This window comes from Tinamus guttatus, unplaced genomic scaffold (genome assembly GCF_059628265.1).
Source record: "Tinamus guttatus ecotype Peru unplaced genomic scaffold, ASM5962826v1 Tinamus_guttatus_pri_ptg000533l, whole genome shotgun sequence".
NCBI lineage: Eukaryota > Metazoa > Chordata > Aves > Tinamiformes > Tinamidae > Tinamus > Tinamus guttatus.
This window is the reverse complement of record NW_028289067.1, coordinates 198,010-225,640: the sequence shown is the minus strand read 5'-3', so window position 1 is coordinate 225,640 and position 27,631 is coordinate 198,010. Positions and strand designations below refer to the sequence as shown.

Genomic DNA, 27,631 nt, shown 5'->3' with positions numbered 1-27,631 from the left:
GCAGTGTGTGTGCATGGGGCTGTACAGGTGCACGGGGCTGTGTGTGTGCATGGACTGCACGTGTGCACAGGGTGGCAGTACATGTGCATGGAGCTGTGCATGTGCATGGAGTTGCATGCATGCATTAAGCTGTACGTACACAGGACCTGCTGTCTCTGCCTGCATGCCTCGAGCAGAAAGCCTCTCATTGCCCCCCAGAACCATTCCACAGAAAACCTCCAGCCCCATCTCCCCGGCTGCAGCAAATCCGTGCTCTCCGCGGTCCGGGCTGCAGCGCGCATCCCTCCAACGCCGCTATAAATAGAGAGGCCGAAAGGTCAGCAGGAAGCGCTGCCGACCACGCTCCTCCGCTCTGCCCCGCGCAGCCGCGGAGCCATCCGGTTGCACCGCCAGCATCTGCTGCACCCCGTCCCGATGTGGAATTGGGCTGCTGGGAGCGGGGCATGCACATGTGTTCTTGCACAGCTGTATGCGCTCATGCATGTGCTGTTGCACCTGTGTGCATGCATGCACACATGTTCCTGTACATTCCTGCACACAGGTGTGCGCTCATGCATGCATACACATGCATGCACACACATGCATGCACACAATTCTTGCACGTGTGCTCACATGCATGTACATGTGGTCTTCCATGTGCGCACGCACAAGTATGCACTCGTGCATGCACGCTGACTTGTACATGCATGCACATATGTACACTCGCGTGCATGCCCATGTGTTCTTGTACAGGCATGCACACAAGTACAAACTGACACGTGTGGTCTTGAGCATGTGTGCACACAAGTAGGTACTCTCACGTGTGCACATGCACACGTTTTCCTGTGCATATATGTGCACACACGTATGTAATCACACATGTGTGGGTATGCTTGCACACGTGTTCTTATACATATGTACATTTCCAGCTCCGATACTTTCAGCAGCAGTCCGGGCAGCCCAGCCGGTGCTTTGCTGCTGCATCCAGTCTCTCCAGCCCCACCGTTTACTGCAAAAACCCAGGAAAATGCCTTACTTCCCTTCATCCTGCCCCAAAAGCCCAGGACAGCGAGACCGCCCCCCTCCATGCTGCCAGCAAAGACCTGGATGCCTCCAGCCCCAACATTTTCCAAAAACCGTTTTCCCAAAAACATTTTAATATTCACAAGAGAGCGGGAGCCAGGAAGCAGGTCCCGTCCCGCCGCCCCGTCCTGTCCCGCGGACACCGTCGGAGCGATGCGGGGAGGCCGGGGCTGCTCCGGCCGCTGCTCCGGGTGCCTGGCCGCATCCCGCAGGGTTTGCAACCAGAGCGGCTCCAGAGGATGGGCAGGAGGCAGCGCCCTGGGGCAATTCCCTCCTCTCCGCCCGGATTCCAGAGTGGAGGAAGCGGAGTGGGAAGCGGCCGGTCCCGTGGATGCCCGGAGCGCTTCCCCGCCTGCAGCAGTCCTGCGGGTGCGAGGGGAGCAAGCGGTGAGCACGGGGGGCGAGGAGCAGGTGTCACCATCGGAGGAGGGACGCAGGACGCTGCAGGGCGCAGCGGGACCCCGTGCACCCACCTGAGGGGTCAGGCCTCCAGTTCAGACGTTTCGCAGGAGCTGGGACGAGGAGGGAGCGGAAAAGCCCCGGTTAGCACCGAGTGTCCCCATGCCTGAACGCTGCACTGTCCCCACCACCCAGACCCTTCTCCTGCACCAGCGGAGCCAGGAGTGCCCTTTGCTCCAGCTCCCTTGTCCATCCCATCGGATTACACCCGGACCCGGTTGTAGCGTCACCCGGCACTGCTAGGGGCGCACGGGCTGCAAAGCAGAGCCCCTGCCAGGGTTATAAACCAGGGGGCACCCGCGGGTGGCATCGCTGCAAACGATGCTCCACCAGGTACCCGACAGGTTTACAACAGCAACAAGGACCCGCGGGCGGCACCACGGGCCTTGTGGCTCCAGCGAGGATTCGGGATGCCGCCGGCGGGACACGGACGCCCCGCGAGCGCCAGCGATGCCGTTAGAGGGGACGGGCGGGCGGCGCTCACTCACGGTCAGCGGGTCAGTAGCGAAAGCGGCCACACTGTTCCTCATCTCGCTCTCATTGCCGCGCAGCGGGATGAGGGAGATGTTACCCAACCTGGAGTCCTGCGGCGGCCGCGCCGCCCGCGTCTTGGAGCTCTCCGAGGGCCACACGGCCCCCGCCGTGCTGCGGGAAAAACGGGGACGGTGGGGACACCGTGCCAGCCCCGATGCTGCTGTGTTGGTGGCACTCGGGATGCCGGGAATGCTCCGCTCCGGGGCGGGAGCCCGGTCCCTACCTGCGCGTGGAGGAAGGTGGCAAACCATTCCCGCAGATCCGCCTGCGTGTCGCAGCACAGGTACCTGTGGGAGGCAGCGCGGCCCCGTGAGCACCGCGGGATGAGTCGAGGGATGAGCCCTGAGATGCTCCGTGGGATGAGCAATGGGATGCACCGCGGGATGAGCCACGGGAGGAACGCAGCATGCGCCCTGCATTGCCCCCCTGCCCGGAGCCAGGCTCCACCTTATTTTTATCCGGGCACTAGAGAGCTTTGCAGCTCCTGACGGGTTCCTGCTCCAAGGAAGAGCCTGGACAGGAGGCCAGTGCACCAAGGACAACAGCCGTGTCCCCGCACCGTTTCTTACCACTGCTGCTTCTCATGCTTCTCGTTTTCGTAGAAGACAGTAAAGCCCCAGCTGGAAGGAGAGAGGTGAGAAGATGAAGAGTCACCTCCCCAGCCCTTAGCTCCAAGGGCTCCACTTTGATAAGTGTCCTAGCAGCTGTTCACATCCTGGAAAGTCACCCACATTCCTGAGATCCTTCTACGTCCCTGCAATCTTCCTGTATCCATGAGATCCTCCTACATCCCTGTGGTTCTCCTACATCCCTGTGATCCTCCTATATCCCTGCAAACCACCCACATACCTGAGATATTCCTATGTCCGTGCAAGCCACCTGCATCCCTGAGATCCTCCTACATCCTTGAAAACCTCCCATGTCCCTGTGATCCTCCTACATCCCTGCAAGCCACCTGCATCCCTGAGATCCTCAACATTCCCAAGAGCCATCTGCATCCCTGCAGGCCACCTGCATCCCCATGCAGCTGGGCATCCAGCACGGTTTCAAGCAGGGCTTCCCCTGGGCTCTTGGCTTTCAGAGTAACCAGGTGGCCCCCAAGCTTGGCCAGGAGCCTGCTCGTTCCCTAGGGACAACCAAAGTGAAGGGAAGGCATTTTAGCATCATCTCCCCAGTTCTTTGGTGCAGCACTTTGCCTGCACTTTGCAAAGTTCATGCATCAGCAAAACACAGCTGCAGCCACCATGTACATGGAGGCTCGCGCATGGGGAGCATCTGCCCTGCACATGCACACAAGCACGTGCATGCACACCTGCGCCTTCATACTTGTGTGTGCACAGACTTGCAGTTTGCAATGCATGCCTGCATGCACACACACTCTAACTGGTGTGCAATATTGCATGCGCACATGCACACACATGTGCAATCGGAAATGCGCACTTGCATGCAGGCACACACACTTGCACATGTGCACGCACACACATGCATTCTGGAATAACCACTTGCATGCACACTCACTTGCACACGTGTGCACACACTTGTAATCAGGAGTGTCCACTTGTATGCACGTGCAGAAGTGCATGCACCACATGGAATATGGAATACACACTTGCATGCATGTATACCCACTCACACGTGCATGCACACACACTCTGGGGCTCATACTTGCATGCACACGCATTCACACGTACACTCTTGCATGCACACGTGGACTTGCATGCACACATGTGCGAGCACACACATGCATGCACACATTTGCCCCCCAATAATTTGCAGCTGTGAAGCAGATGTGCTTGAAGCCTCCCAGCAAGCCTTTAGTGCTCCTTGTGCTAACACATCTATGTTCACACACACGTGTGAACACCTGCATGCAAGCAAACTTTTGCATGCACGCACCCACACGCTCGTGCACGGTGCAGTGCCACTTCCATGCATCCATACGGATGCTCCACACCACATCCCCTGCCCAATGCCATCCCTCCCTCTGCCCCGTCCCGCTGCACACTTGCACCGGTAGCCACCGCGCCGCGAGGCTGCTCTGACATCTGGTGGCAAGCGGCAAGGCTGGCAGCATCTGCGTCCTTGCCACTGGCGCTGTCACCAAAGCCATCGCCGTCCCTGTCCCCACGGCAGGCGGCGGCAGCCGCTCTGCCCCCCAGGTGCTGCTCACCACGTGGGCGGCCGAAGCTTCTTCTTGATGCCCAGGTAGACCTTCAGGTTCCGGATGGGCCATTCCTTCTCCGGCTTGTGACTCTGCGGAGACACGGGGACTCGGCAACGTGTTGGGGGGCTACGGGGTTGCCAGCACTGTCAAGTCCATCGTTTCAGCCCAGGTGCTCAGGGCTGCCCGCTGCCAGATGTGGGCCAGCCCCACAACCATGCAAGGGCAGTGCATGCTTGCAAAGCAGCTGAGCATTGGGTGCTCCCCAGCCCCACAGCCGTGCAAGAGTGATGCATGCTTGCAAAGCAGCTGAGCATGGGGGACAACGCACGGACCAGCCCCACAGCCATGCAAGGGCAATGCACACTTGCAAAGCAGCTGAGCATGGAGTTCTCATCAGCCCCATGGCCATGCAGGAGCAATGCACGCTTGCAAAAGGGGCTGAGCATGAGGCACAGGCGCTCGATGGCCCCACAGCCATGCAAGGGCAATGCATGCTTGCAAAGCAGTTGAGTGTGGGACACTCTCCAGCCCCACAGCTGTGCAAGGGCAATGCACACTTGCAAAGGAGCTAAGCATGGGACATCGGTCATGGGCCAGCCTCACAGCCACGCAACACCAATGCATGCTTGCAAAGCAGCTGAGCATGGGGCACTCTCCAGTCCCACAATCATGCAAGGGTAATGCAGGCTCGCAAAATAGTCAAGCAGAGGGGACCAAGCATGAGACAGCCCCACAGCCATGCAAGGCCAGTGCAGGCTTGAAAAGCAGTTGAGTGTGGGACACTCTCCAGCCCCACAGCTGTGCAAGGGCAATGCACGCTTGCAAAGCATCTGAGCTTAGTGCTCCACTGCCTCTCCAAATGCCACCTCCCCGACGTGCCCATGGGGCTCTCAGGCAGGGTAAACACGTGGATGGTCACCGTCCTGTGCCGTGTGATGGGGACGAGGACGCGAGCGGTGCACGCGGCACTCCCGGCACGGCCGCTCACCCGCACTTCCTTGTAGAGCCGCAGGCAGCTGTGGTTGAGGATGAAGTAGCGGTCGTGGAAGCCCGTGCTGACGCCGAGTCCCAGCAGGTTCCTCTCCTCCCGAAACTTCATCATGCCGTGCTTGCTGTCGCCAACTCTGCTGGCTGGGAGGCAGCGGGGTTGGACACGGTGCACACAGACCCCGGGGCTTGCATGAAAACCCCATGGGGGTCTCTGTGGTGGACCAGGCTATCCAGGACCTGCACTGCCCCGTCTCCAAGCGTCAAGCCATTCCCTCACCCAGGTAGAGGAGCATGTTCTCCATGGACATCTGCTTCTTCACCACCAGGTAGCTCTCCGTCCCCAGGCCGTGCAAAATGGGCAGGACTTTCTCCAAGTAGTGCAAGGGCCGCTCTGTGTGGGGCAGGGAGCAGCGGGTCAGCATCACCCAAGGACACGATCGCTGCATGTCCCGGCACCGGCCACCGTGCAGCATCGAACGGTGCTGCTGCTGCTCGGTGTCCCCTAGGCTGCAGGGACTACCTGACACTGGAAGGCGATTGGGGAGCAATCTCAAGCATTTCTGGCTGTGCTGCTTGCAAATATGTAACTTGCGCTTGTCCTGGCAAAGTATGCACCTCGGCACTCCCGCCGGGCCGCATTCCCGCACAAGCAAAGGGCAAGTGAGGAAACTCATAGGAAAAGTATTCCATGAAAGCGAACGCACGTCTGCTCCGCCTTGGACGCGTTTCAGACCCTGCAGAGATCTCTTTTAAGGGCTGGGTGGCCGTTGGCTCCGCGGCGGCCGAGCGCAGGCGCTGTGCGCTCCCATCCCGGCACGGCCAGGGCTGGGCTCCACTGTTTGTCTTTGGCAGCGACTGAAATGTCTCACATTTCCCCCAAGCGAGGGCCCGAGGGACTGCAGGCGGGCCAGGATGGGGGCAGAGCGATGATCCCGGCATGGACTTTCCCATCCCCGTCACGTCCCGCACCCACCTGCCTCCTCCCTCTCGTTCACTTCAAAGCAGCTCCAATAGTCCTTCTCCTTCATGACGATTTTCCTCCGGTCCAGGATCTCAAAGGCCAACTCCTCGGCTGTCATTGCCGCCGGGATCTGCGGGCGATGGAAGGGGCCGTGGATCGGGATGACGCTGCCTGCAGCCCCGTCTGTGCCCCCTTGCCGACCACGCACCTTGACGTGCTGCTCGGCCTCGGTCTTCTTCTCCTCCAGGTACACGGTGCAGATGAAGTCCCCGGCTTGCTGCAAGGCAACGGGAGGCCCTGTAGCCCACCATGCACAAGCTAATTCCTCCCCAAAACACATCCCCACACATGGCATGGGGCATTTCCCCTTCCAGCATCGCCATCGGATGAGTTTACCAGGGCTGCAAGAAGATGGGAAGGCAGCAGAGAAGGGATTTCTGCACAGGAGAGCAGGGGCACCACGTGCCACCAGGGGAGGTGACAGCAAGGGAAAGACCCACCTGCGTCCCGCTGGACGCGGCCTCCCGCATCTTCATGATGGCTGTGATCTCGTCCTGCTGCTTCTTCATCTCTTGGTCGTTGACCTGCCAAGGAAGAGGAGCCCAGAGAGTGATGAGGGCCGGCACAGAAATCCCTTCTCACATCCCAAATTTGGGATGGCCACTAGTGGTGACCAGAAGATCCCTAAATTCTGTTACAGAAGCATAGGCTGGTCCCTGGAGCTTAGGGTATCTCCAGGGTTTGCAGGGCAATATCCCACCATCCACTCATCTCCAGAGAGACTTCTACAGGAAGGTACCCACTTTCTTCCTCTCATGGCCTCCCCAAGCCCAACCTGTCCCCTGGAAGGTGTCCCTCCTCGCAGCAAACCAGGAACTGCTGTGAACTATACTGTGAACTGCTGTGTTCATATATTGGCTTGGTCCAGAGACAGCCAGATGCCACCAGAGCCAGACTTCCCTGCGGAGCCGACAGCTCCATAGCCAGGCGAGGGGCCCAACCTACGTTGAAGATCTTCACGTAGTGGTTGATGAGGTCCTCCACCACACGGCCCGCCTTGTAGTCCTTCCCATCCGTCTGGAAGAGCGTGGGCCCGAAGACGATGGCCAGGTTGTGCGTGTTCATCTGGTTGTCACCGGAGAAGCGCTGCACCCTGCGGGCACGGGACCATCACGCCTCCAAGCATGACACTGCCCCAGGACCCTCCTTAGACCAACCCTTGCTTGGGATGATGCTCAGGTTGAGCCAACCCTGCCAGATGGCCCCAAATCCCCACCTTTTCCTTGCAGGGGGCAACAGTCAGGGGGTTTCCCTTCCCCGCTCAGCCTCTGCCTGTCCAGGAGGACATTGTGGGGACCCTCAACCCATCGCCGCATCCCTCCTCACCGGAAGAGATGGTTGATGAGGGTCTTCAGCGTGGCCCTGTTCACCGCGGGCAGGCTGCCCAGGAGCCGCCGGTACTCGCCGATCTTCTGCTCCTCATCCTCCAGAGCTGCAGGGACAGGGGCAGTTACCACGGGAAGGCAGCGGAGCAGGTGGAAAAGCAGGAAAGGACACGGTGCCCCCAAGATCTCGCAGCTCTTTTGCAGCTGGGTGCATTCGGGAAGCAGAGGGAACCCACATGAGGCTTCTCCAAATCCCAGAGAGGGTCAGTGGATCCCGGACACGCTTTGCACGGAGGCAGCGGCCACTTGCAAAGGGCCATGCAAGGTGACAGCCCCAGGCATGCAGCTGGTCCATAGCAAAGCGGAGGGGGCAGCATCCCCCCATGTCCCACCTTGCTGCCACCAACGGAAGCCCCACCATCATCGAATCCCAGAATCATAGAATCATTACGGTTGGAAAAGACCTTCAAGATCATCGAGTCCAGCCCCGTGGCCTCACCCGTGGCCCGCAGCCAGTCCTGGCTCCAGCGCTTGGTGAAGAGCCCATCGCCGAGCTCGCGGAAGAAGCGCTTGAGCGTGTTGGCGACATCGTCCACGTGGTGCTCGCCCTCCTTGAGGCGCACGCTGCGGGCGTCCTTGCGCAGCATCTCCAGCAGCCCCGTGGTCTTGGAGTTCTGCCCGCTCTTGCGGTAGATGCCCTCGGAGGTGAGCCCTGCGGCGGGCACGCAGAGCGCGGTGAGCCCCGCGCGCTCGCCGCGACGCAACGCAACGCTCCGCGCCGGCCCCGCACGCGCGCACCGCACTGCGTGATGTAGTCGATGCAGCGGTCCACCAGCAGCGGGACGTCGGCCTCCGTGAGCTGCTGCTCCGACAAGGTGTCCCCGGCGCTGCCCGCCGCCCTGCGGATGGCCTGCACCCAGCCCAGGAAGTCCAGCTTCCTCTCCCCCTGGATGTAGAGCGTCCTGCGGGATGACGGGGATGCTCAGACAGCTCCGGGTGGCCCCAACATCTGCCTGCACCAAGGACATCCATGGACATCCATGGAGCAGGGTTGGTATTTTGGGGACGGGTTGCTCTCCTACCTCCGTCTCTCCACCAGCACCAGCACCTCGTTGTCTCCCTGGATGGCTGTGGAGGGCAAGTGGAGACACTGTCAAGCGGAGACACTGTCAAGCGGAGACACTGTCAGCCCTGCAGTGGCGCGGCAAGGATGGGGAAGATGATGGGCAGCAGAAAGAGTGGAGAAAAAGCACCCTCCATGTCGCAGTCCATGCCCAGGATGTTGCTGCATCACCATGGGTGGACGACAACATGGGGCATGGACCACGGAGCATGGAACATGGGGCATGGAGCATGGAATATAGACCATGGAGCAAGGAGCATGAAGTATAGAACATGGGCCATGGAGCATGAACCATGGAGCATGGGCCTTGGCATATGGAGCATGGGATATGGAGTATGGACCATGGAGCATGGAGTATGGACCATGGATCGGAGAATAGGGAGCATGGATTATAGACCATGGAGCATATACCATGGAACAAGGAACATTAAGAACAGAGCATGGACCATGGAGCATGAACCATGGAGCATGGGCCTTGGCATATGGAGTGTGGGATATGGAGTATGGAGCATGGAGTATGGACCATGGATTAGGGAATAGGGAGCATGGAGTATAGACCATGGAGCATATACCATGGAGCAAGGAGCATTAAGAATAGAGCATGGACCATGGAGCAGGAACCATGGAGCATGGGCCTTGACATATGGAGTGTGGGATATGGAGTACGGACCATGGAGCATGAACCATGGAGCATGGGCCTTGGCATATGGAGCATGGGATAAGGAGTATGGACCATGGAGCAAGGAGCATTGAGAATAGAGCATGGACCATGGAGCATGAACCATGGAGCATGGGCCTTGGCATATGGAGCACGGTCCATGGAGCATGAGACTTGGGATATGGAGCATGGGCCTTGGCATATGGAGCACGGTCCATGGAGCATGAGACTTGGGATATGGAGCATGGGCCATGGAGCGTGGAACATGAACCATGGACCACGGATCATGGAGTATGGGCCATGGAGAAGGGACCACGCAGCATGGACCATGGGGCATGCAGCACTGAGCATATACGGGTAGAAGCGGAACCCAAGGTGCGTCCCACCGCGCCGCTGGCACCTACAGAGCTCCTGCAGCTTGCGCAGCTGGAGCGGCTCCTCGCGCTCGCCGCCGCCGGAGCAGACGTGCAGCGTGGAGCCCGCGAGGGCGAACCAGCCCTCCTTGGCCCGCTCCAGACTGAGGCCGCCCTTGTAGTGCAGCCGCCCGACGCGCTCGAACTCGTGGCCCAGCAGCTCCTCGGCGCGCGGCGGCACGAAGCACTGGGGACACAGGACACCCCATCAGCGCCGGGGACAGGGAGCAGCCCCCTGCATCCCGGGGACCCCAGGGGTGCTACCTTGGCGAGACACTTGACCCATTCCCGCACGGCCTCGGGGTGGTCCAGCCCGAAGAGGTAGAGCCTCTCCGCCTCGGTGTAGAGCTCGAAGGTGCTCTCCAGCCTGCGGCGCGAGGAAGAGGAGGATGCGCGGGATGCACGGGATGCAGGGATGCGTGGGATGCTTGGGATGCAGGGATGCAGGGATGCGCGGTGCTCTCACCCGTGCGCGCGGGGCGCGTTGTGGGCCACGCAAACCATCTCCTCCGCCCGGATCTCGCCGTTGGGGCCGGCGCTGCGCTCGCTCTCGTAGTAGCTGAAGACGCCGTCCTGCAGCGTGCACCAGCGGCGGCTGAACTCTGCGCGGCACAGGCGGCGGTGTGCATCCGTCTCCGGATCCCCCCTTTTCCGGCACCCTCCTCCCGCGTTCCCCGCGTTCCCGCTCACCTTCCAGGCTCTTGCGCTCGCCCGCCGGCTTGGCCATGGAGGGCGTCTTGTAGAGGAAGCCGTGGTGGGATACGGAGGGCAGCGGCACCGAGTAGAGCCTCTCCGCGCGGGCGCTCGCCTCCAGCCGTGGCGTCTCTGCGCATGGTGGGATGGATGTTCTCCCCAAAGCGCACGGAGCAGGGACCTATATGCACCCACCTCCACGGAGCGGCACCAGGAGCGGGTTCGGCCCCATAGGAACGTCCCCGTCCCCAAAGCAGCGGCACCGGGAGGTCCCAAGGATGGGAATGGGGCTGCGGGGGGCACGGATGTCCCCTCCCAGGGATGCATGGATGCTGCAAGGCTGGGAGGGCGATGGATAAACTCTGCGCATGGGGGTTGCTCCATGTTGCAGATGCTCCTCTCCACTTCCCAAAACAGGGGCCAGATTCCTGCTCCCCACCCACAAGGTCATTGGGAAGCAGGGGAGCTCTAGGGCATCCCCAGGGGATTCCCAGGGGAAAATGTAGCTGCAGGGACACAGGTTAGGGACAATACAGCCCAAACCCGTCCCCTCGCAATGTCCCGCTGCAAAACAGCCCAGGAGGGAGAGAGCCGGGAGGAAGAGGAGGAGGAAGAGGAGGAGGAATGGGGAGGAGGTGAGGCCAGCTCCGAGCTCCTGCATTCCTGCGGTTTCGCCCTGGCATTTAGGTTTGGGGGCCGGAGCGACTGAGGGGAGGGAATAAAAAGCTGCTCTGTGCATGGAGCTGCCCGCAGCGCTGCAACGGTGCCGGTGCAGCACGAATGCACGCCGTTGCATCCATGCACGGCGTCGCAACCCTGCGTGGGGACGGGTCTTACCCGAGCTCTGGTTGTGCATCAGGAACTCCATCTGCAGGCGCTGCCCGCTGCGCCGCGCCAGCGCGAGGGGCGAGGGGCAGCCGGGGTCCCCCGTGGCGCAGGTCACGGACGCGCCGCAGAACACGAGCGCCTGCGTCTCGGCCAGGTCCCCCGTGGTGACGGCGGCGCACAGGGCCTGCGGCGGGGCGCGCGGTGAGGACGGCGCCCGGCGGGACAAAGGGAGGCTCCGGAGTTTCGGAGCCGGCCGGTCCCTCCCTTCGGGAGCCGGGATGAAGTCATCGGGACGGCGGGGCGGGATCGCCGGCGCCGCAGCAAAACAAACCGGCCCGCGGGTCCCCACCGCCCCGGAGAGCCTTGCAAACACACCCTGGGGTTGCACCCCGCCATCCATGCGTTTTCCAGGTGGGAAAAGCCCATCGCACACCCCATTCCATGATGCGGGACCCCCAGAGCACCGTGGGGTGCATGCAAGGAGCCGCCGCGGCATGCACGGCCCCGGAGCGTGTCCCGTCGCGGCCACCCCCCGGGACCCTCTGGCACTGACCCTGTCCAGCTCCTCCTGGTTCCCGAAGAGCGGGTGGTACCGGCGGTACTTGCCCTCGCGGTACTTGGCCACCAGGAAGCGGCGCCGCTCCTCGGAGCCGCTCGCCGGCCCGATGGCCTCGCTGGGCGGCACGTTGGCGGCCCAGAAGCGGTTGGCCACGGCGTTGCCCACGCGCAGGAAGAGCTGCGGGGACGGGGCAGGCGCTGCCGACGCTGCAAAAGGGACTCGCGACGAGGCGGGACGCGGCGCCCTCGTCCCGGCCCCTCTCCACCCCCTCGTCCCGGCAAACAACATCTGGCGAGCAGCGTTCCCAGCTGCGGGAGGGAGGGGGGCGGCCGGAGGCTCCGGCGGGAGCGGGGCGAGGCCGGAATGCGCGGGGGCGGCGCGCTCGGATGCGTCCCCGACGCCCGGCAGGACCCCGGGTGCAGCGAGGGACCGGCCGCCCCCGCGGCTGAGGCCGCACAACTCGTGTCGCCGCGGGCGGGACGGCGGCGCCCGGAGCGGAGCCCTCGGGGGACCCCGGTCCCAGGCGGCCCCGCGGGCGGGAAGGAGCCGCCCCGGCCCCCGCCCCGCGCTGGCTGCGACGCTGCATTCCTGCACGGCCGCACGCAGCCTGCGGCGCCCCACGGATGTGCCTCTGCTGCAGCGGGGCTGGGCCCCACGGCTTGCGCCCCACTGCTGCATGCAGCCTGCAATGGTGATGCGCCCCCATGCATGTATCCAGCCACGGTGCTGTGCCCCACGGCTTGCACCCCACAGCTGCATGCAGCCTGCAACGGTGATGCGCCCCACGCATGTATCCAGCCACAGTGCTGTGCCCCACAGCTGCATGCAGCCTGCAATGGTGCTGTGTCCCATGGGTGCATGTATCCAGCCACGGTGCTGTGCCCCACAGCTTGCGTCCCGCGGCTGCATGCAGCCTGCAATGGGGCTGTGCCCCATGCGTGTATCCAGCCACGGTGCTGTGCCCCACGGCTTGTGCCCCACAGCTGCATGCAGCCTGCAACGGTGATGCGCCCCCATGCATGTATCCAGCCACGGTGCTGTGCCCCACAGCTTGCGACCCACAGCTGCATGCAGCCTGCAACGGTGATGCGCCCCACGCATGTATCCAGCCACAGTGCTGTGCCCCACAGCTTGCGTCCCGCGGCTGCATGCAGCCTGCAATGGGGCTGTGCCCCATGCATGTATCCAGCCACGGTGCGGTGCCCCACAGCTTGCGCCCCACAGCTGCATGCAGCCTGCAATGGGGCTGTGCCCCATGCATGTATCCAGCCACAGTGCTGGGCCCCACGGCTTGCGCCCCACAGCTGCATGCAGCCTGCAACGGTGCTGTGCCCCATGGGTGCATGTATCCAGCCACGGTGCTGTGCCCCACAGCTTGCGCCCCACAGCTGCATGCAGCCTGCAATGGTGATGCGCCCCACGGGTGCATGTATGTGCCACAGTGCTGTGCCCCATAGCCTACACCCCACGGCCTGCCCTACAACCATGTTCATCCTGCGATGGTGCTGCACCCCACGGCCATGCACAGACTGCAGTGGTGCTACACCCCATGGCTGCATGCATCCTGCCATGGTGCGGTGCCCCATAGCCTGCACCCCACGGCCTGCCCCACGACCACACGCATCCTGCAGGGGTGCTGGGCTGTGGCTTTGCGCACTATAGCTGCACGCACCCTGCAACAGCGCAGCTCCCGAGCCTTGCATGCATCCTGCAATGGTGCTGGGCCCTGAGCTTGCACCCTATGGCCACATGCATCCTGCAACAGCACTGTTCCGCAGCCTTGCACATATCCTGCAGTGGTGCTGAGCATAAGACCCTATAGCTGCACACACCCTGCAATGGTGCTGCTCCCCGGCCTTGCACACATCCTGCAACAGCATGGGGCCCCAAGTTTTGCATGCATCCCACAGCAGTGCTGCACCCTGGGCTCGCATGTATCCTGCAATGGTGCTGGGTCCCAATTTCTGCTTGCATCCTGCAGTGGTGCTGCACCCCGTCCTTGCACACATCCAGCAATGTTGCTGGGCCCCCACTTTCGCATGCATCCTGCAGCGGTGCTGCACCCCGGCCTTGCACACAGCCTGCAGTCATGCTGGGTCCCAACTTTCGCATGCATCCTGCAGTGGTGCTGCACCCCGGCCTTACACACATCCTGCAGTGATGCTGGGCCCCAACTTTTGCATGCATCCTGCAGCAGTGCTGCACCCCATCCTTGCACACATCCTGCAATGGTGCTGGGCCCCCACTTTCGCATGCATCCTGCAACAGTGCTGCACTCCGGGCTCGCATGTATCCTGCAATGGCACTAGGCCCCAACTTTTGCATGCATCCTGCAGTGGTGCTGCACCCCGGCCTTGCACACATCCTGCAATGGCGCTGCACCCCCACTTTCACATGCATCCTGCAGCAGTGCTGCACCCCATCCTTGCACACATCCTGCAATGGCGCTGCACCCCCACTTTCGCATGCATCCTGCAGCGGTGCTGCCCCCCATCCCCAAGCCGCATCCTCACACCTCCTACCTCCACGAGCTCCTCCGTCCACACCTTCCTGTCCATCTTGAGGCTGCGCACCTTGGACACGCTGGGGCCCAGGCCCCGGTGCTCGCCTGGCGGGACGCGGGGGACACACGGTGACACGCGGTCCCCGGCGCCCCGCGGCGCCCGCGCGCTGCCCCTCGCTACCTGCGCATCTCTTGCAGATGACGACGCACAGGTTGATGGAGGCCCACTCGGGCTGCGGCGCCCCGCAGTCGGCGCACGCGCGGTTCGCCGCGGCCGCCCACACCTGCTCGGCCACCTCCGCCGTGGACAGCGCCGCGGCCACCGCTTGCCGCATGGCCTCCACCCACTCCTCCTTCTCCGGCTCCGAGTCGGCCGAGAAGCTGCGTATGGGGACGGAGACGCGTGACGGGCACCGGGGATGGCAGCGGGTGGCCCGGCCGCGCCGTCCCCGCGGCCTCACCTGAAGATGCGGTAGGGCGTCGTGAGGTCGAAGCCGCGGCGCTCCGTCTCCTTCACGTTGCCCACGTTCATCTCGATGGAGGTGATGCCGATGCCCAAACGGTAGTCCTGGTGGGGCGAGAGCGGCCGTGGGGTGGCCCCACGCACACGCGGGTCCCCATTGGCATCTCCCAACCAACGGGCATCACTTGAAGGAGATCCAGCTGCACCATGGACACCCACCTCCGAGTTCTTGTAGAGGAAGACCTTGTCCCCCGCCACGGCCACAAAGAGCTTGTTCTTGAAGCCCCGCAGCTCCAGGAAGCCACACTTGTCCACCAAGTCCGTGGTGCCGTTGGCGGACAGGACCATGGATGTCCTCTCCGGGGCCTTGCTCTTCCGCTCCTCCGCGACCTGCTGCAGCGTCCGGATCCAGTCGTTGCGGTCGGCTGCGGGGACAAGGCTCGGATCCAGCTCCGTGGTGGCCCCCGAGAGGACGGGGGACACAGAGGCGCCTCCGCTCACCGTCGCTCTCAGCCCGGAACACGAAGTTGCGGTTGTGGGTGACGACCTCGAACTTCTGGTCCCCGACGCTGGCGACGCGGGAGATGGAGGAGACGGGGATGAAGCGCTTGGAATAGGCGTCCTAGGGCGGCACGGGGAGGAAGGTCACCCCACGGCCACCGCCACGCTGGGGACACCGCAGCTCCAGGAGGCTCCGCAATGTCCCAGCAGAGCCACCCAACCGGTTCCTCCATCACGTGCACCGGATTATCGCCCCGGGACAGATCCGGGCGGCCTCGCTCCGCATCCGGCTCACCTTCTCGCTGTCAAAATAGCGCAAGTAGTCGGCGTCCAGCTTCACCCAGCGCTTCTGGTAGATGTAGGACCTGCAGGACGGGGCCACGTCCGCACGGGGGGACAAGCGGGACGCAACGCTGGGGTGCCAAAAGGGGGGACCGGGCGCGACACTCACCCCTGCGGCGGGTTCTTGTCCAGCCACCCGGCCTTGATGACGGGCGAGAGCGGCGCGGTGGCCACGAGCCCGGCGGCCTCCGCGCGGGCACCGGGGACGTGATGGGAGGAACTGGCACCGGCACCGGCGTCGCTGCAGCTGCTGCTGCGCCTGGGAACGCGGTGGGGACAGTGAGAGGATGGGCCCTGGGTACACACGTCCTGCCAGTGCACGGGTGTCTGTGCACACACGCCCTGCACGCGCACTCCTGCGTGCACGTGTGTTCCTGCCCGTGCACACATGTCCACCTGCACACACAGACCTGTGTGCACGTGTGTTCCTGCCCGTGCACACATGTCTACCTGCACACACGGACCTGTGTGCACACATGTTCCTGCCTGTGCACACGCACTCCTGTGTGCACACATGTCCCTGCCCATGCACACATGTCTACCTGCACACACACTCCTGCATGCACACATGTTCCTGCCCGTGCACACATGTCCAGCCTGTGCACACACTCCTGCATGCACACACGTTCCTGCCCATGCACACATGTCTGTCTGCACATGCACACCTGTGTGCACACGTGTTCCTGCCCATGCACACATGTCCGCCTGCACACGTACTCCTGAATGCACACATGTGTTCCTGCCCGTGCACATGTGTCCAGCCTGCACACACACTCCTGCATGCACACATGTTCCTGCCCGTGCACACCTGTCCGGCCTGTGCACTCACTCCTGCATGCACACATGTTCCTGCCCATGCACACGTGTCTGCCTGCACATGCACACCTGCGTGCACATGTGTTCCTGCCCGTGCACACATGTCCATCTGCACATGCACTCCTATGTGCACACGTGTTCCTGCCTGTGCACGCAGGAGTGCGTGCACATGTTTTGCTGCCCATGCACACATGTCCACCTGCACACACACTACTGCATGCACACGCGTTCCTGTCCGTGCCCACGTGTCCGGCCTGCACACGCACTCCTACATGCACATGTGTTCCTGCCCGTGCACACATGTCCACTCCTGTGTGCACACATGTTCCTGCCCGTGCACACGTATCCACCCTGTGCACATGCATCCTGCTGGTGCATGCACACCCTACACACCCTTGTGCACATGTGTCCAGCCTATGCACACATGCCCGGCCTGTGCACACACCCTTTGCACACATGCACCCTTGTGCATACATGCTCCTGCCCATGCACACACATCCTGCCTGTGCGCACACACCTTGCACATGCATACCCCCGTGCACACATTTTCCTCCCTGTGCACACATGTCCTGGCTGTGCACGCACACCTTGCACACACACACCCTCATGCACAAGTGTTCCTGCCCATGCACACACGTTGTGCCTTTGCACACACATCCTACATATGCGCATACGTGGTCCTCCCCTGAGCACGCGCGTCCCACCTGTGCATGGCCTGCACGCGTGTCCCTGCCACACACGGACACGCACATCCCACGTGTACATGCACACGCACGCCCTCCCATGCACGCGCATGCCCACCTGCCCACCGGTGCCTCGTAGTAGTCCTCGACGAGCTCGTCCTCGCTGAAGAGGCTGTTGATGCGCAGCGAGCGCGGCCTCCCCGGCTCAGCCTCCTCCTGCGGGGACAGCGAGTGGCACAGGGGGACCCAGTGCCACATTGTCCCCCTGCAGCCGCGTCCCTGTCACCCACCTTGCCGGCCATCCCGGTGCCGGCTACTTCCTCCTCCTCGTCACTGCACTCGTCGTAGTCGGAGTCATCTGCAAGGAGCGAGCGGGAACACGCGACTCGCAGGGGACAAAGTCCGGGGGACTTTTTCTGCACTTCATTCCTTTTTTATCTTTTCCACCCCCTCTGCTTTGCTTATCAACCCAGCGCAAATGCTCCCGGCAAAGGCTTCGCCGAGCTGGGTGCAATGGTGCCCGTGTTGCAGATGGACGGATGGAGCATCCCGGCGTCGCCGGTACTCACCGAACTCGGGCACGAAGGGCCGGGCGGGCTTGGAGGGCGGCTCCGGATCCGGCTCCGGCGGCAACTTGGAGCAGGACGGTGGGAGCGGACAGGCGCTGGCACCCCCAGCGGGACCCTCCTCGGTATCGGGAACGCTATGGGACACATGGATCAGGACTGTGTGATGCCATCGTAGCCTCTTTGCACCCCTAAATGCACCTGGAGGTTCTGCAGCGTCCCAGTCTGCTCCAAAACCCGTCGTTTTCACGGTGCACGGGCCAAACCGGTGCTTTTCCAGCCTCAAAACAAGCCCCAGCCCCCAGCGGCAGCTACTGAAGCTCCCGCTTCTTATCAGGGACCCAGGGACGCCCGGAGCCGCCGAGGCTGCTGCGCCGTGGGTTTTGTCCCATCCTAGTCTAAACAGCTCCACGTGTCCCGTCTGTCCCACTTCCTCCCAGCAGCCGATCCCAGAGCCAGCAAGGACATCCCGGAGCTCAGCGGGGACCCGGCGTCGCCGCTTCCCGCTCGCTTCCGGCTTTCCCGGAATGTCAGGGAATAAGCGGTGTGCATGAGCGTTTTTAAGCACCCGGAGCGCAACCATTGCGGGAAAACTTCTCCCGGCTGCTCCAGCAGCACAGGGGGTGGGAAGGAGCAGGCGCTGGCTCCGCTCCGGGCCGCGCGAGCGACCTCATTTCTGAGCAGGCATTCCCATGGGAACGGGCCACAAGCATCCATACATTACCACGGCCCCTGGCTCGTAGCCCTCCACATCCCTGCGGGAGCAGCGCCAGGAAGGATCTTGTCCTCCAGGCCTGTCCTCTTGCACCCAGCTTTGCCCCGGGCAGGCTCAGGCCTTTGCAACGGGAGGCAACTTTTGCATGAGTGAAAAGTTTGCATTAAATTAGGTGTAACATTTTCATGAAACTAGGTGCAAGGTTTGCATTAAATTAGGCGCAACGTTTTCACGCGATTAAGTGCAGCATGTGCATGAATTCAGGTACAACATTTGCGTGAGCACAGGTGCAACATACGCATGAGATGAGGTGCAAAGTTTGCACGAAATTAGGCGCAACGCTTTCATGTAATTAAGTGTCAGGTGCATGAGATTAGGTGCAACGCTTGCTTTAAACTTGGGGCAACCTTTGCAATGAGAGAAATCCCTCCGTCCCGCCACGCTGTGCTAGCAGGGGCCTTATCTCGCCCCCCATCCTGCTCTATCAGCTGCCGAATCTGGCCCGGCGCCGCTTCCTCCGCCCCGGTGCCAGCCCAGGCGTCTCGCGCCGAACCCCAATGTCCCTCCCCGATGGCCACACGAGGGGAGGGACGAGTGCGAAGGGCTGCGACGCAGAGGAAACCACAGGCCCCGGCGCTGGGTTCACAATGCACCGGCTCCCTCGGGGAGACGGCGAGCGGCACGCGGTGGGTTCAGTCCTATAAACCACCTCTGTGTGGCAAACCTACATGCTGTGCTGTGCATCCCGCGTTGGAACCGGGCCCTGGCTCCTGCAGAGCGTATGTGCTGCAGGAACAGAGCGCAGCACGTTCGGGATGGGCTGTAGGTATCCACTATAGGGACCGAGACCTGCAGACCACGCTGGGCATAAGGATGGCAGGAACTGAGCGTCTACGGGCTGCACTGCACCTATCCGTGGTGGGAATGAGCATCAATGGATCGCACTGCACCTATCCGTGATGGGAATGAGCACGAGCACCTATGGACCGCACGGTACCTATCCATGATGGGAATGAGCATCATTACCAATGGATCGCAGTGCACCTATCCGTGGTAGGAATGAGCATCAATGGATCGCACTGCACCTATCCATGATGGGAATGAGCATCAGTACCTATGGACCGCACGGCACCTATCCATGATGGGAATGAGCATCACTACCAACGAATCGCACTGCACCCATCCATGATGTGAATGAGCTCCAGCACCTATGGACCACACTGCACCTATCCACAATGGAAATGAGCATCAGCATCTATTGACCACACTGCACCTACCCACAATGGGAATGAGCATCAATGGATTGCACTGCACCTATCCATGATGGGAATGAGCATCAGCACCTATGGACCACACTGCACCTATCCATGATGGGAATGAGCACCAACGGATTGCACTGCACCTATCCATGATGGGAATGAGCACCAGCTCCTATGGACCACACTGCACCTATCCATGACGGGAATGAGCTCCAGCACCTATGGACCACACTGCATCTATCCGTGATGGGAATGAGCACCAGCACCTATGGACCACACTGCACCCATCTGCTACAGGAGCTGAGGAGCAGCACATACCGAGCACGCTGTACGTATCCGCTACTGGATCCGAGCAGAGCACGTTCGGATCGGGCTGTATCCACTATAGAAACCCAGCATCAGCTCAGGCAGAGCACGCTGTGCACAGCCCATATAGGAACCGAGGAGCAGAGCATATGGCCCAGGATATACACACCCCGATGGGAACCGAGCAGAGCGCGTATGGACCAGCATGGACATACCCTCGACGGGAACCATCAGAGCACGTATGGACCAGGACGTATGTACCCATATGGGACCCAAGCAGAGCATATATATGCCTTTCTATATAGATGCTCTATTAAAACCTAGCCCCAGCCATAGTGTCCACACAGATCTGCCTGACTTACGCCTATAGATATATAAGCTGGGCACATAGGAGTGTTTCCCTCTAGGCTGCTCTGCGGCTGATCCCATCCTTTTCCCACTGGCATCCAGGAGGCTCCCGGGGAGGACAGGGGGCCGCAGTGGGGCTGGACCCACAGCGAGATCCCAGCCCGTGGCCGGGGATGGGGACATCCCCGTCCCAGGACGTGTCCCCATCCCTCCTGCAGGGAGGACACGCGGCAGCGGTGCCAAGGGGCTCGGGCACACGGAGGGGTCTCAGTAGGACGAGGGGGTCCATCGCCTTCCCTCCGCATCCCTTACCCCTTCCTTGCACTTACACCTTGCACGGTGCCTTCTCCCCCATGCAAATGCCTGCAAGACCCCGTGCAGGGAGCCCCGGCTGCTCCTGCCACTGGGATTTCGGGCTTCCCCCACACAGACCCATGCTTGCCTTGTGTTGCAGCAATTTTTTTTGGAGGGGGGGGGCAATTCAGCCTTTTTACAATTCAATTTTTACAATTTTTTTACAATTCAGCCTCTTGCAGGGGGTGCTGGCCCCTCTCCTCCCTCCCCACGGCCCCAGCTGGAGTTTGGCTCCATGCCGGAGCTTTTGCCACGTCCAGCAGCTGCAGGAGGAAGGAAACGTCCGGGCAAAGAGCGGAGCAGAGGAACTTGCCACTCCGGGTGCACCAAGGCCGGGGAAAAAGGGGGTCCCTGGGAACCAGCCCCCCTGTCCCACCGCTGCTCATCCCGTGGTTTCAATCCAGCAGCCTGGAAAGGCGCCAGGGTCCCGGTGGGAACACAGCGCAAGCCGGAGGCAATTCCCACGGGAGGAGGGGCAGCGAGCGCCGTTTCCCACGCCAAAACATCCCGGTCGCGGGGGGCCGCTCCGCGCGCGGCGCCCCGGCCCTACCTGGGCGGCAGCGGGATGCTCCGGCGGGATGCACGGAGCCGGGTGGGAACGCGGCCCGCGGGCCCGGCCGGCGCTCCGGCTGCCGGCGCTCCGAGCACTTCCTGCTCGCTCTCGGCACAACACTTCCTGCACGCCGCCGCGCGCGCCGCTCCGGCCGGCCCTCCCGACGGAGGACGTCGGCCCGTGGCCGGGGTTGGAATTTGCTCCGCGGGCGGAAGGGGCCGTTGGAGCGTCCCGGGAAAGGGATCGTGATGGGCGAAGGGCAGGAGGCAACGTGGAGACGGGGGACCCGGTCTTTGCAGTGGTGGCAACCGACAGAACTAGAGGTAATGGCACAAACTGAAGCACCAAAAGTTCCACAGGAACTTAAGGAAAAATTTCCTGACAGTGAGGGTGACAGAGCACTGGAACAGGCTGCCCAGAGAGGTTGTGGAGTCTCCTTCTCTGGAGATCTTCAAACCCGCTTGGACGCAGTCCTGTGCCACGTGCTCTAGGTGACCCTGCGTGTTGGACTAGATGACCTCTAGAGGTCCCTTCCAACCTTAACCATTCTATGATTCTATGACCATCTGCATGGACCTCCGTGAACACTGGAGTCACACAGCGATTGGGGTCCACAGGGATCTGTGGACATCATCTCCAACCCCCTGCTCCAAGCAGGGTCACCTACATCACGTTGCCCAGGAGGATGCTGGACATCTCCAAGGATGGAGACCCCACAACCTGGTCCAATGCTCTGGCACCCTTCAAAATCAATACTTTTTTCCTCAAATTCAGATGGACCTGCCTGTGCTTCACTTGTTCCCCTTACCTTATGTCCTATCATTGGCCACCACTGAAGAGTCTCTCTGTATCCTTCTCTCATCCTCTCTGTATCCTCCCTTCAGACACTCAGACACATGGATAAGATCCCCCTCAGCCTTCTCTTCTCCAGGCTGGACAGGTCCATCTCTCCCAGCGTCTCCTCACAGGAGAGCTGCCCCTGTCCCTCCATCACCTCCGTGGCCCTTCATTGGACTCCTTAGAGCAGCTCCACGTCTCTCTGGTCCTGGGCAGCCCAGGACCAACCCCAGCGCTGCAGATGTGGCCTCCCCAGGGCTGCACAGGAGGGAAAATCCCAATCCCCTCCCTGGAGCTGCTGCCAACGCTCTGCCTGATACAGCCCAGGAGACCGTTGGCCTCCATGGCCACCAGGGCACATTGGAGGCTCCCAAGGTGGTCACCTTGTCCACCAGGACACCCACGGCGGATAGCCCAGGGTCCCCCCAAAATCATAACGACCAAATCTGTTATTTCCCAGTGGGGTTGTCCCCTCCCCAGCCTGACCCGGACTGGGGCATTTGGGCACTAGAGGGCACCGCCGTCCCGATTAAGCGCAATCTTAACCCAAATAAACGGCGTTTCGGGCTCTCCCTCATCATCCTGTGGGCCCTGGACATGCCCTGACAGATGTGCAGGAGACCCAGCCAGATGTGCCGGGGGCGGGAGCATCCTCAGGCAGCTGTGCAGGGTGTGTGTGGGGGGTTCCTCAGCCAGATGTGCAGACAGCTGTTTGCACCCACCCAGATGTGCAGGGTGCACATTGCTGCCCAGATGTGTCTGCATGGGGACTTGTGGGGGTCCTTGGGGCACCAGATGTGCAGCAGGAACTGGTGAGGGGAGCGTGCGGACACCCCAAGCCAGATGTGCCGGGGATTTTCAAGCCTCCCGCCCAGATGTGAGCGGGATCGTTGCTGGACCATCCCGGGATGGACACGGATCGGCTCGGAGCTCCGCGGGGACGTTCCCGGGTCGGCGCGAGCGCGTCCTCACCTGCTCGTCCCCTTGTGGGACGCGGCGCGGGGCGGCAGCTCCGGCGGGCGGTTCGGGGACCCACTTGGCCCCTCCAGCTGGTGCCGCTTGGCCGGCAAGGGCGGCTTGGCCGGCGGCTCCGGAACGCGGGCGGGGAGCGGATCGGAGCATCCGGAGGGTTCGGAGCTGGGGGAGAACTTGAGGGGCGGGCGGCATCCCACCCTGGGCGGGATGGGGGGCGGATGCTGCATCCCGCATGCGGCTCCCTCCCCCGACGGAGCCGGAGCGTCCGCGTCGCCCGGAGGCTCCGCATCCATCGGAGCGGCCGCGGTGACGGTGCCGAGGCGGAAAATGTGTCGCTTCATGGGCACCGGCTTCCTGGCGGGCGGCCGGGGCGGCCGGGCGGGCGCGGGGGGCTCGGCGAAGGCTTTTTGCAGCCCCAGGAGGATGCGCTTGCGGTGGCCGGGCAGCGCGACGCCGAGGCAGCCGAGGAGCTCGTCCGTGAGCGCGCGGCAGTCGGCCACGGTGCTCAGCTCGTGGCTCTCGAAGGCGGCCGTGTACTGCTCCAGGTGCAGGGCCGCCAGCCACGCGGACACCGGCACGGACGCCCCTTCCTCCATGGCCGCTGAGGCCCGACGGGGCTCAGTGCAGCTGCGTTGCGCGCGGCATCGGCACCTGGAAGAGCGGTGAAGGGGAGAATGAGCCCTGCAACACCGGGATGTGCAAACAGACCCTATTTGCACATGCTGCTCCCTCACCTCTTCCTCCCTACGGATCTGCAGATAGTCCACCCGGTTCCCAGAGGTGTCTCGGAACCCAAGACCCAGGACCCAGTGCTCTAGGTGACCCTGTGTGTGCAGGGGGTTGGACTAGATGACTTCTAGAGGTCCCTTCCAACCTTAAGCATTCCATGATTCTATGATCCTATGATTCTATGACTGATAGGACTTTGACCGATAGACCCGGGGCTTGGATAGGACAAGAGGAAATGTCCTCAAGTCGCGCCAGGGGAGGGTCAAGTTGGATATTAGGGGCAATTTCTACATGGAAAGAGTAGTCCAGCATTGGAACATGCTGAGCCCTCCACATGCTGCTCCCCCACCTCTTCCTCCTCTTCCTCCCTATGGATCTGCACATAGTCGACCCAGTTCCCAGAGGTGTCCCGGAACCCAAAGACTTTGACTGATAGACCCGGGACTCGGACAGGACAAGAGGAAATGTCCTCAAGTCGCACCAGGGAAGGTTCAAGTTGGATATTAGGGACAATTTCTACATGGAAAGAGTAGTCCAGCATTGGAACATGCTGAGCCCTCCACCCGGCCAGGCTCCGCGTGGCATCGGCACCTGGAAGAACGGTAAAGGGGGGAATGAGCCCTGTGCCAGGAGCCCTGCAACACCGGGATGCGCAAACAGACCCTATTTCCACATGCTGCTCCCCTGCCTCTTCCTCCCTATGGATCTGCAGATAGTCTACCCAGTTCCCAGAGGTGTCCCGGAACCCAAGACCCAGGACCCAAGACCCAGTGCTCTAGGTGACCCTGCGTGTGCAGGGGGTTGGACTAGATGACCTCGAGAGGTCCCTTCCAACCTTAAGCATTCCATGATTCTATGATTCTATGATTCTATGATTCTATGACTGATAGGACTTTGACCAATAGACCTGGCACTTGGATAGGACAAGAGGAAATGTCCTCAAGTCGCACCAGGGAAGGTTCAAGTTGGATATTAGGGACAATTTCTACATGGAAAGAGTAGTCCAGCATTGGAACATGCTGAGCCCTCCACCCGGCCAGGCTCCGCGTGGCATCGGCACCTGGAAGAACGGTAAAGGGGGGAATGAGCCCTGTGCCAGGAGCCCTGCAACACCGGGATGCGCAAACAGACCCTATTTCCACATGCTGCTCCCTCACCTCTTCCTCCCTACGGATCTGCAGATAGTCCACACAGTTCCCAGAGGTGTCTCGGAACCCAAGACCCAGGACCCAGTGCTCTAGGTGACCCTGCGTGTGCAGGGGGTTGGACTAGATGACCTCTAGAGGTCCCTTCCAACCTTAAGCATTCCATGATTCTATGATTCTATGATTCTATGACTGATAGGACTTTGATCGATAGACCTGGGGCTTGGATAGGACAAGAGGAAATGTCCTCAAGTCGCACCAGGGGAGGTTCAAGTTGGATATTAGGGACAATTTCTACATGGAAAGAGTAGTCCAGCATTGGAACAGGCTTCCCAGGGCAGTGATGGGATCACTGTCCCTGGCAGTGTTCATGAACATGTAGATGAGGCGCTCAGGGACATGGCTCAGCAGGATGGTGGTGATGGGTTGTGGTTGGATTGATGATTTTGAAGGTCTTTTCCATCCATGATGATTCCATGACTCAACATGTGGATTGCAAAGACAACGCGGCTCTTGGCTGGGATGGGAGATGCTCCAGGGAGCCACCTGGTCTATCCCTGCTCATCTCCTTTTTGGAAGCACCATCGCAGGAGGCAGCCCCGAGGCTCTCAATGTGGCTCTCGGGCACCTCCATGCGGTCCCCATCCTTGCTTGGGATGCACGCATCCCACGGCAGCACCGAGGAGCTCCGGGAACAGCACGTCCCTATGGAGCAGGTGGGATCCAGCCCCTTGAAGAGCCCTTCCCGCTGCCAGAAGACAGCAGTGGCTGCTCCATCCCGGAGCAAGCCAGGACACGGGAGCACAAAGGGCCGTATCGGAAGCAGGAGGCTGCATCCCACCCAGCAATCCCATGGGATTTTGCACCTTTTGCACACAAATGTGACAACCAGACGTGTCCCTCTCCCAAATGCCAGCGCCAGGAGCTGGAGGCTGTGGCCTCGGAAAGCCTGGAGGCAGCGGGTGCTGGTCCACAGCTCGCGTAGTCGCCCGCTTGGTTTAAACCTCCTGATTTCAGGGCTGAGCTCTCGGTTCCTCTTTTTCGAGTGCAAAAACGGCCTTTGCTGCCGGCTGCTCGTGGTCTCCCTCTGCGTTGTGTCCTCGGGCTGCAGATTTACGTAGGGGCTCGGGGTTCCCTGGGTGCCCCGTGCTCCTTGCGACGCTGCTCGGTGCAGGGAGGTGTCACCGCACGTGCAGCAGCTGCCAAAGGAGTCCCTGGTGTCCCCTGCCCTGGGACATCTCTCCAGCAGGTCAACCCCGGTCTGTGTGGGTCATTCCTCCCTATATGAAGGATTCTGCACTGGTCCTCATGAGGTTCCTCAATTCCCACCTCTCCGGTCTATCCCCACCTTGGAGGTGTCACCTTCTCCTTTGCATTTGGTGTCGCCTGTGAATTCGCCGAGGGGGCACCTGCCTCATCACGCTGGTCATGGATGGACAGGATTGGAGCCCGCATTGGCCCCAGGAGGACACCGCTAGCCAGACTCAACACCACCCAGCACAACCCTCTGAGCTCTGCTGTTCGGCCTGTTCTGAACGTCAGCCCCTGCTTTACCAGCTCGCCTACGAGGATGTTGCGAGAGACAGTGCCCAAAACCTCATGAAATCAAGATAAATGACATCCGCCGGTCCCCCCGCACCCAGCAAGCCTCATCTCCTTGCAGAAGTTCCTCACTCGTGATGTCTCCTTCGAAAACGCACCCTCGCAATCACCTCCTTGTCCTTCACGTCTGGAGCTGCTTCCCAGCGCCTTCCCAAGGATCAAAGCAAGCCTGGCCATCCCCAGGACCTCCTTCTTGTCCTATCCAACCATATTCCGGATCTCCTGCTCTGGGATATCGCCCGGGCTCCAAACACACATGAGCCGAGAGCATCGGGGAGGTGATTTTGTCCCGGGCAGGATCAGCTCTCCCCACACTGTAACCCCAGTATCCACCTCACTTGCTGGCACCCCAGCTCCCTTATTGTTGTTTTGTTTTTCCCGGGTGTGCTAAATAACGTTTGGAGGATTTCCCGGTGCTATGAATAACCCCATGGCCACATCTGCCCATGAGAGTCACGCTCGCTCTGACTCAGGCGCCTCCGACCCTGCCGGAGCGCACGGCACCGCATTCCCGCCGGCTGGACACAAGCTCTGCCTACCTCCAGCTCGGCACCTCTGGGAACAGCGGGAAAGGCGTGGGAAAGCCGGGAGCTGCGGGAAAACTGGGAGCCGCAGGAAAACCAGGAACCACAGGAAAGCTGGGAGCCGCAGGAAAGCCGGGAACCACAGGAAAGCCAGGAACCACGGGAAAGCCGGGAACCACGGGAATGCCCGGAGCTCCACCGCTCACTCGGCACCCGCCGGAGGAGCAAAGTCCGGGCTTGCAGAGCCGCTTCCCACCATCGGTATCCGCTGTGCCCGGGCCCTGCTCCGTGGCTTTTTTGCTGAAGCGGCGCCAAAATCCTCCCGTGCGCCCGGAGCGAGCTGGGGCCTGTGCGCGTGCGCGCGTGCGCGTGCGCGCGTGCACGCGCGCTTTCCCCTCGCCCCGCCACCGCACGCAAGAAAAGAGGCTATTTTTAAAAGCAGGCGAGTGACATCGCTGTCACAGGACGCCCAGTGTCGCTCGCAGCGGCGCTGTCCTGTCCCGCTCGCAGTGGCGCCGCGATGCTCCGTGCACAGCGTTCGGAGCGGCTCCAACGGGGTTTCCTTCATGGATGTCCTCAGC

At 61.6% G+C, this 27,631-nt stretch overlaps 1 protein-coding gene across 1 annotated transcript; it reads right to left on the bottom strand.

Annotated features, from left to right (window-relative positions):
* Positions 1 to 1,408: 1,408 nt before the first annotated feature.
* On the bottom strand, positions 1,409 to 17,762 carry ARAP1 (ArfGAP with RhoGAP domain, ankyrin repeat and PH domain 1). Its single transcript, XM_088534076.1, has 33 exons — positions 17,707 to 17,762; positions 17,428 to 17,495; positions 17,256 to 17,353; positions 15,748 to 15,897; positions 15,592 to 15,661; positions 15,297 to 15,417; positions 15,015 to 15,220; positions 14,794 to 14,900; positions 14,514 to 14,713; positions 14,352 to 14,437; positions 11,824 to 12,006; positions 11,280 to 11,454; positions 10,440 to 10,574; positions 10,216 to 10,351; positions 10,014 to 10,116; positions 9,741 to 9,936; positions 8,638 to 8,683; positions 8,354 to 8,517; positions 8,055 to 8,267; positions 7,557 to 7,662; positions 7,176 to 7,323; positions 6,671 to 6,754; positions 6,379 to 6,447; positions 6,183 to 6,300; positions 5,487 to 5,600; positions 5,208 to 5,350; positions 4,226 to 4,308; positions 2,625 to 2,675; positions 2,279 to 2,342; positions 2,231 to 2,247; positions 2,010 to 2,166; positions 1,536 to 1,574; positions 1,409 to 1,425 (listed from the first exon to the last, which is right to left on the bottom strand). The coding sequence occupies exons 2-32, from the start codon at positions 17,437 to 17,439 to the stop codon at positions 1,557 to 1,559; spliced, it is 3,573 nt and encodes a 1,190-aa protein (XP_088390202.1). The 5' UTR covers positions 17,440 to 17,495; positions 17,707 to 17,762; the 3' UTR covers positions 1,409 to 1,425; positions 1,536 to 1,556.
* Between the last annotated feature and the right edge of the window lie 9,869 nt (positions 17,763 to 27,631).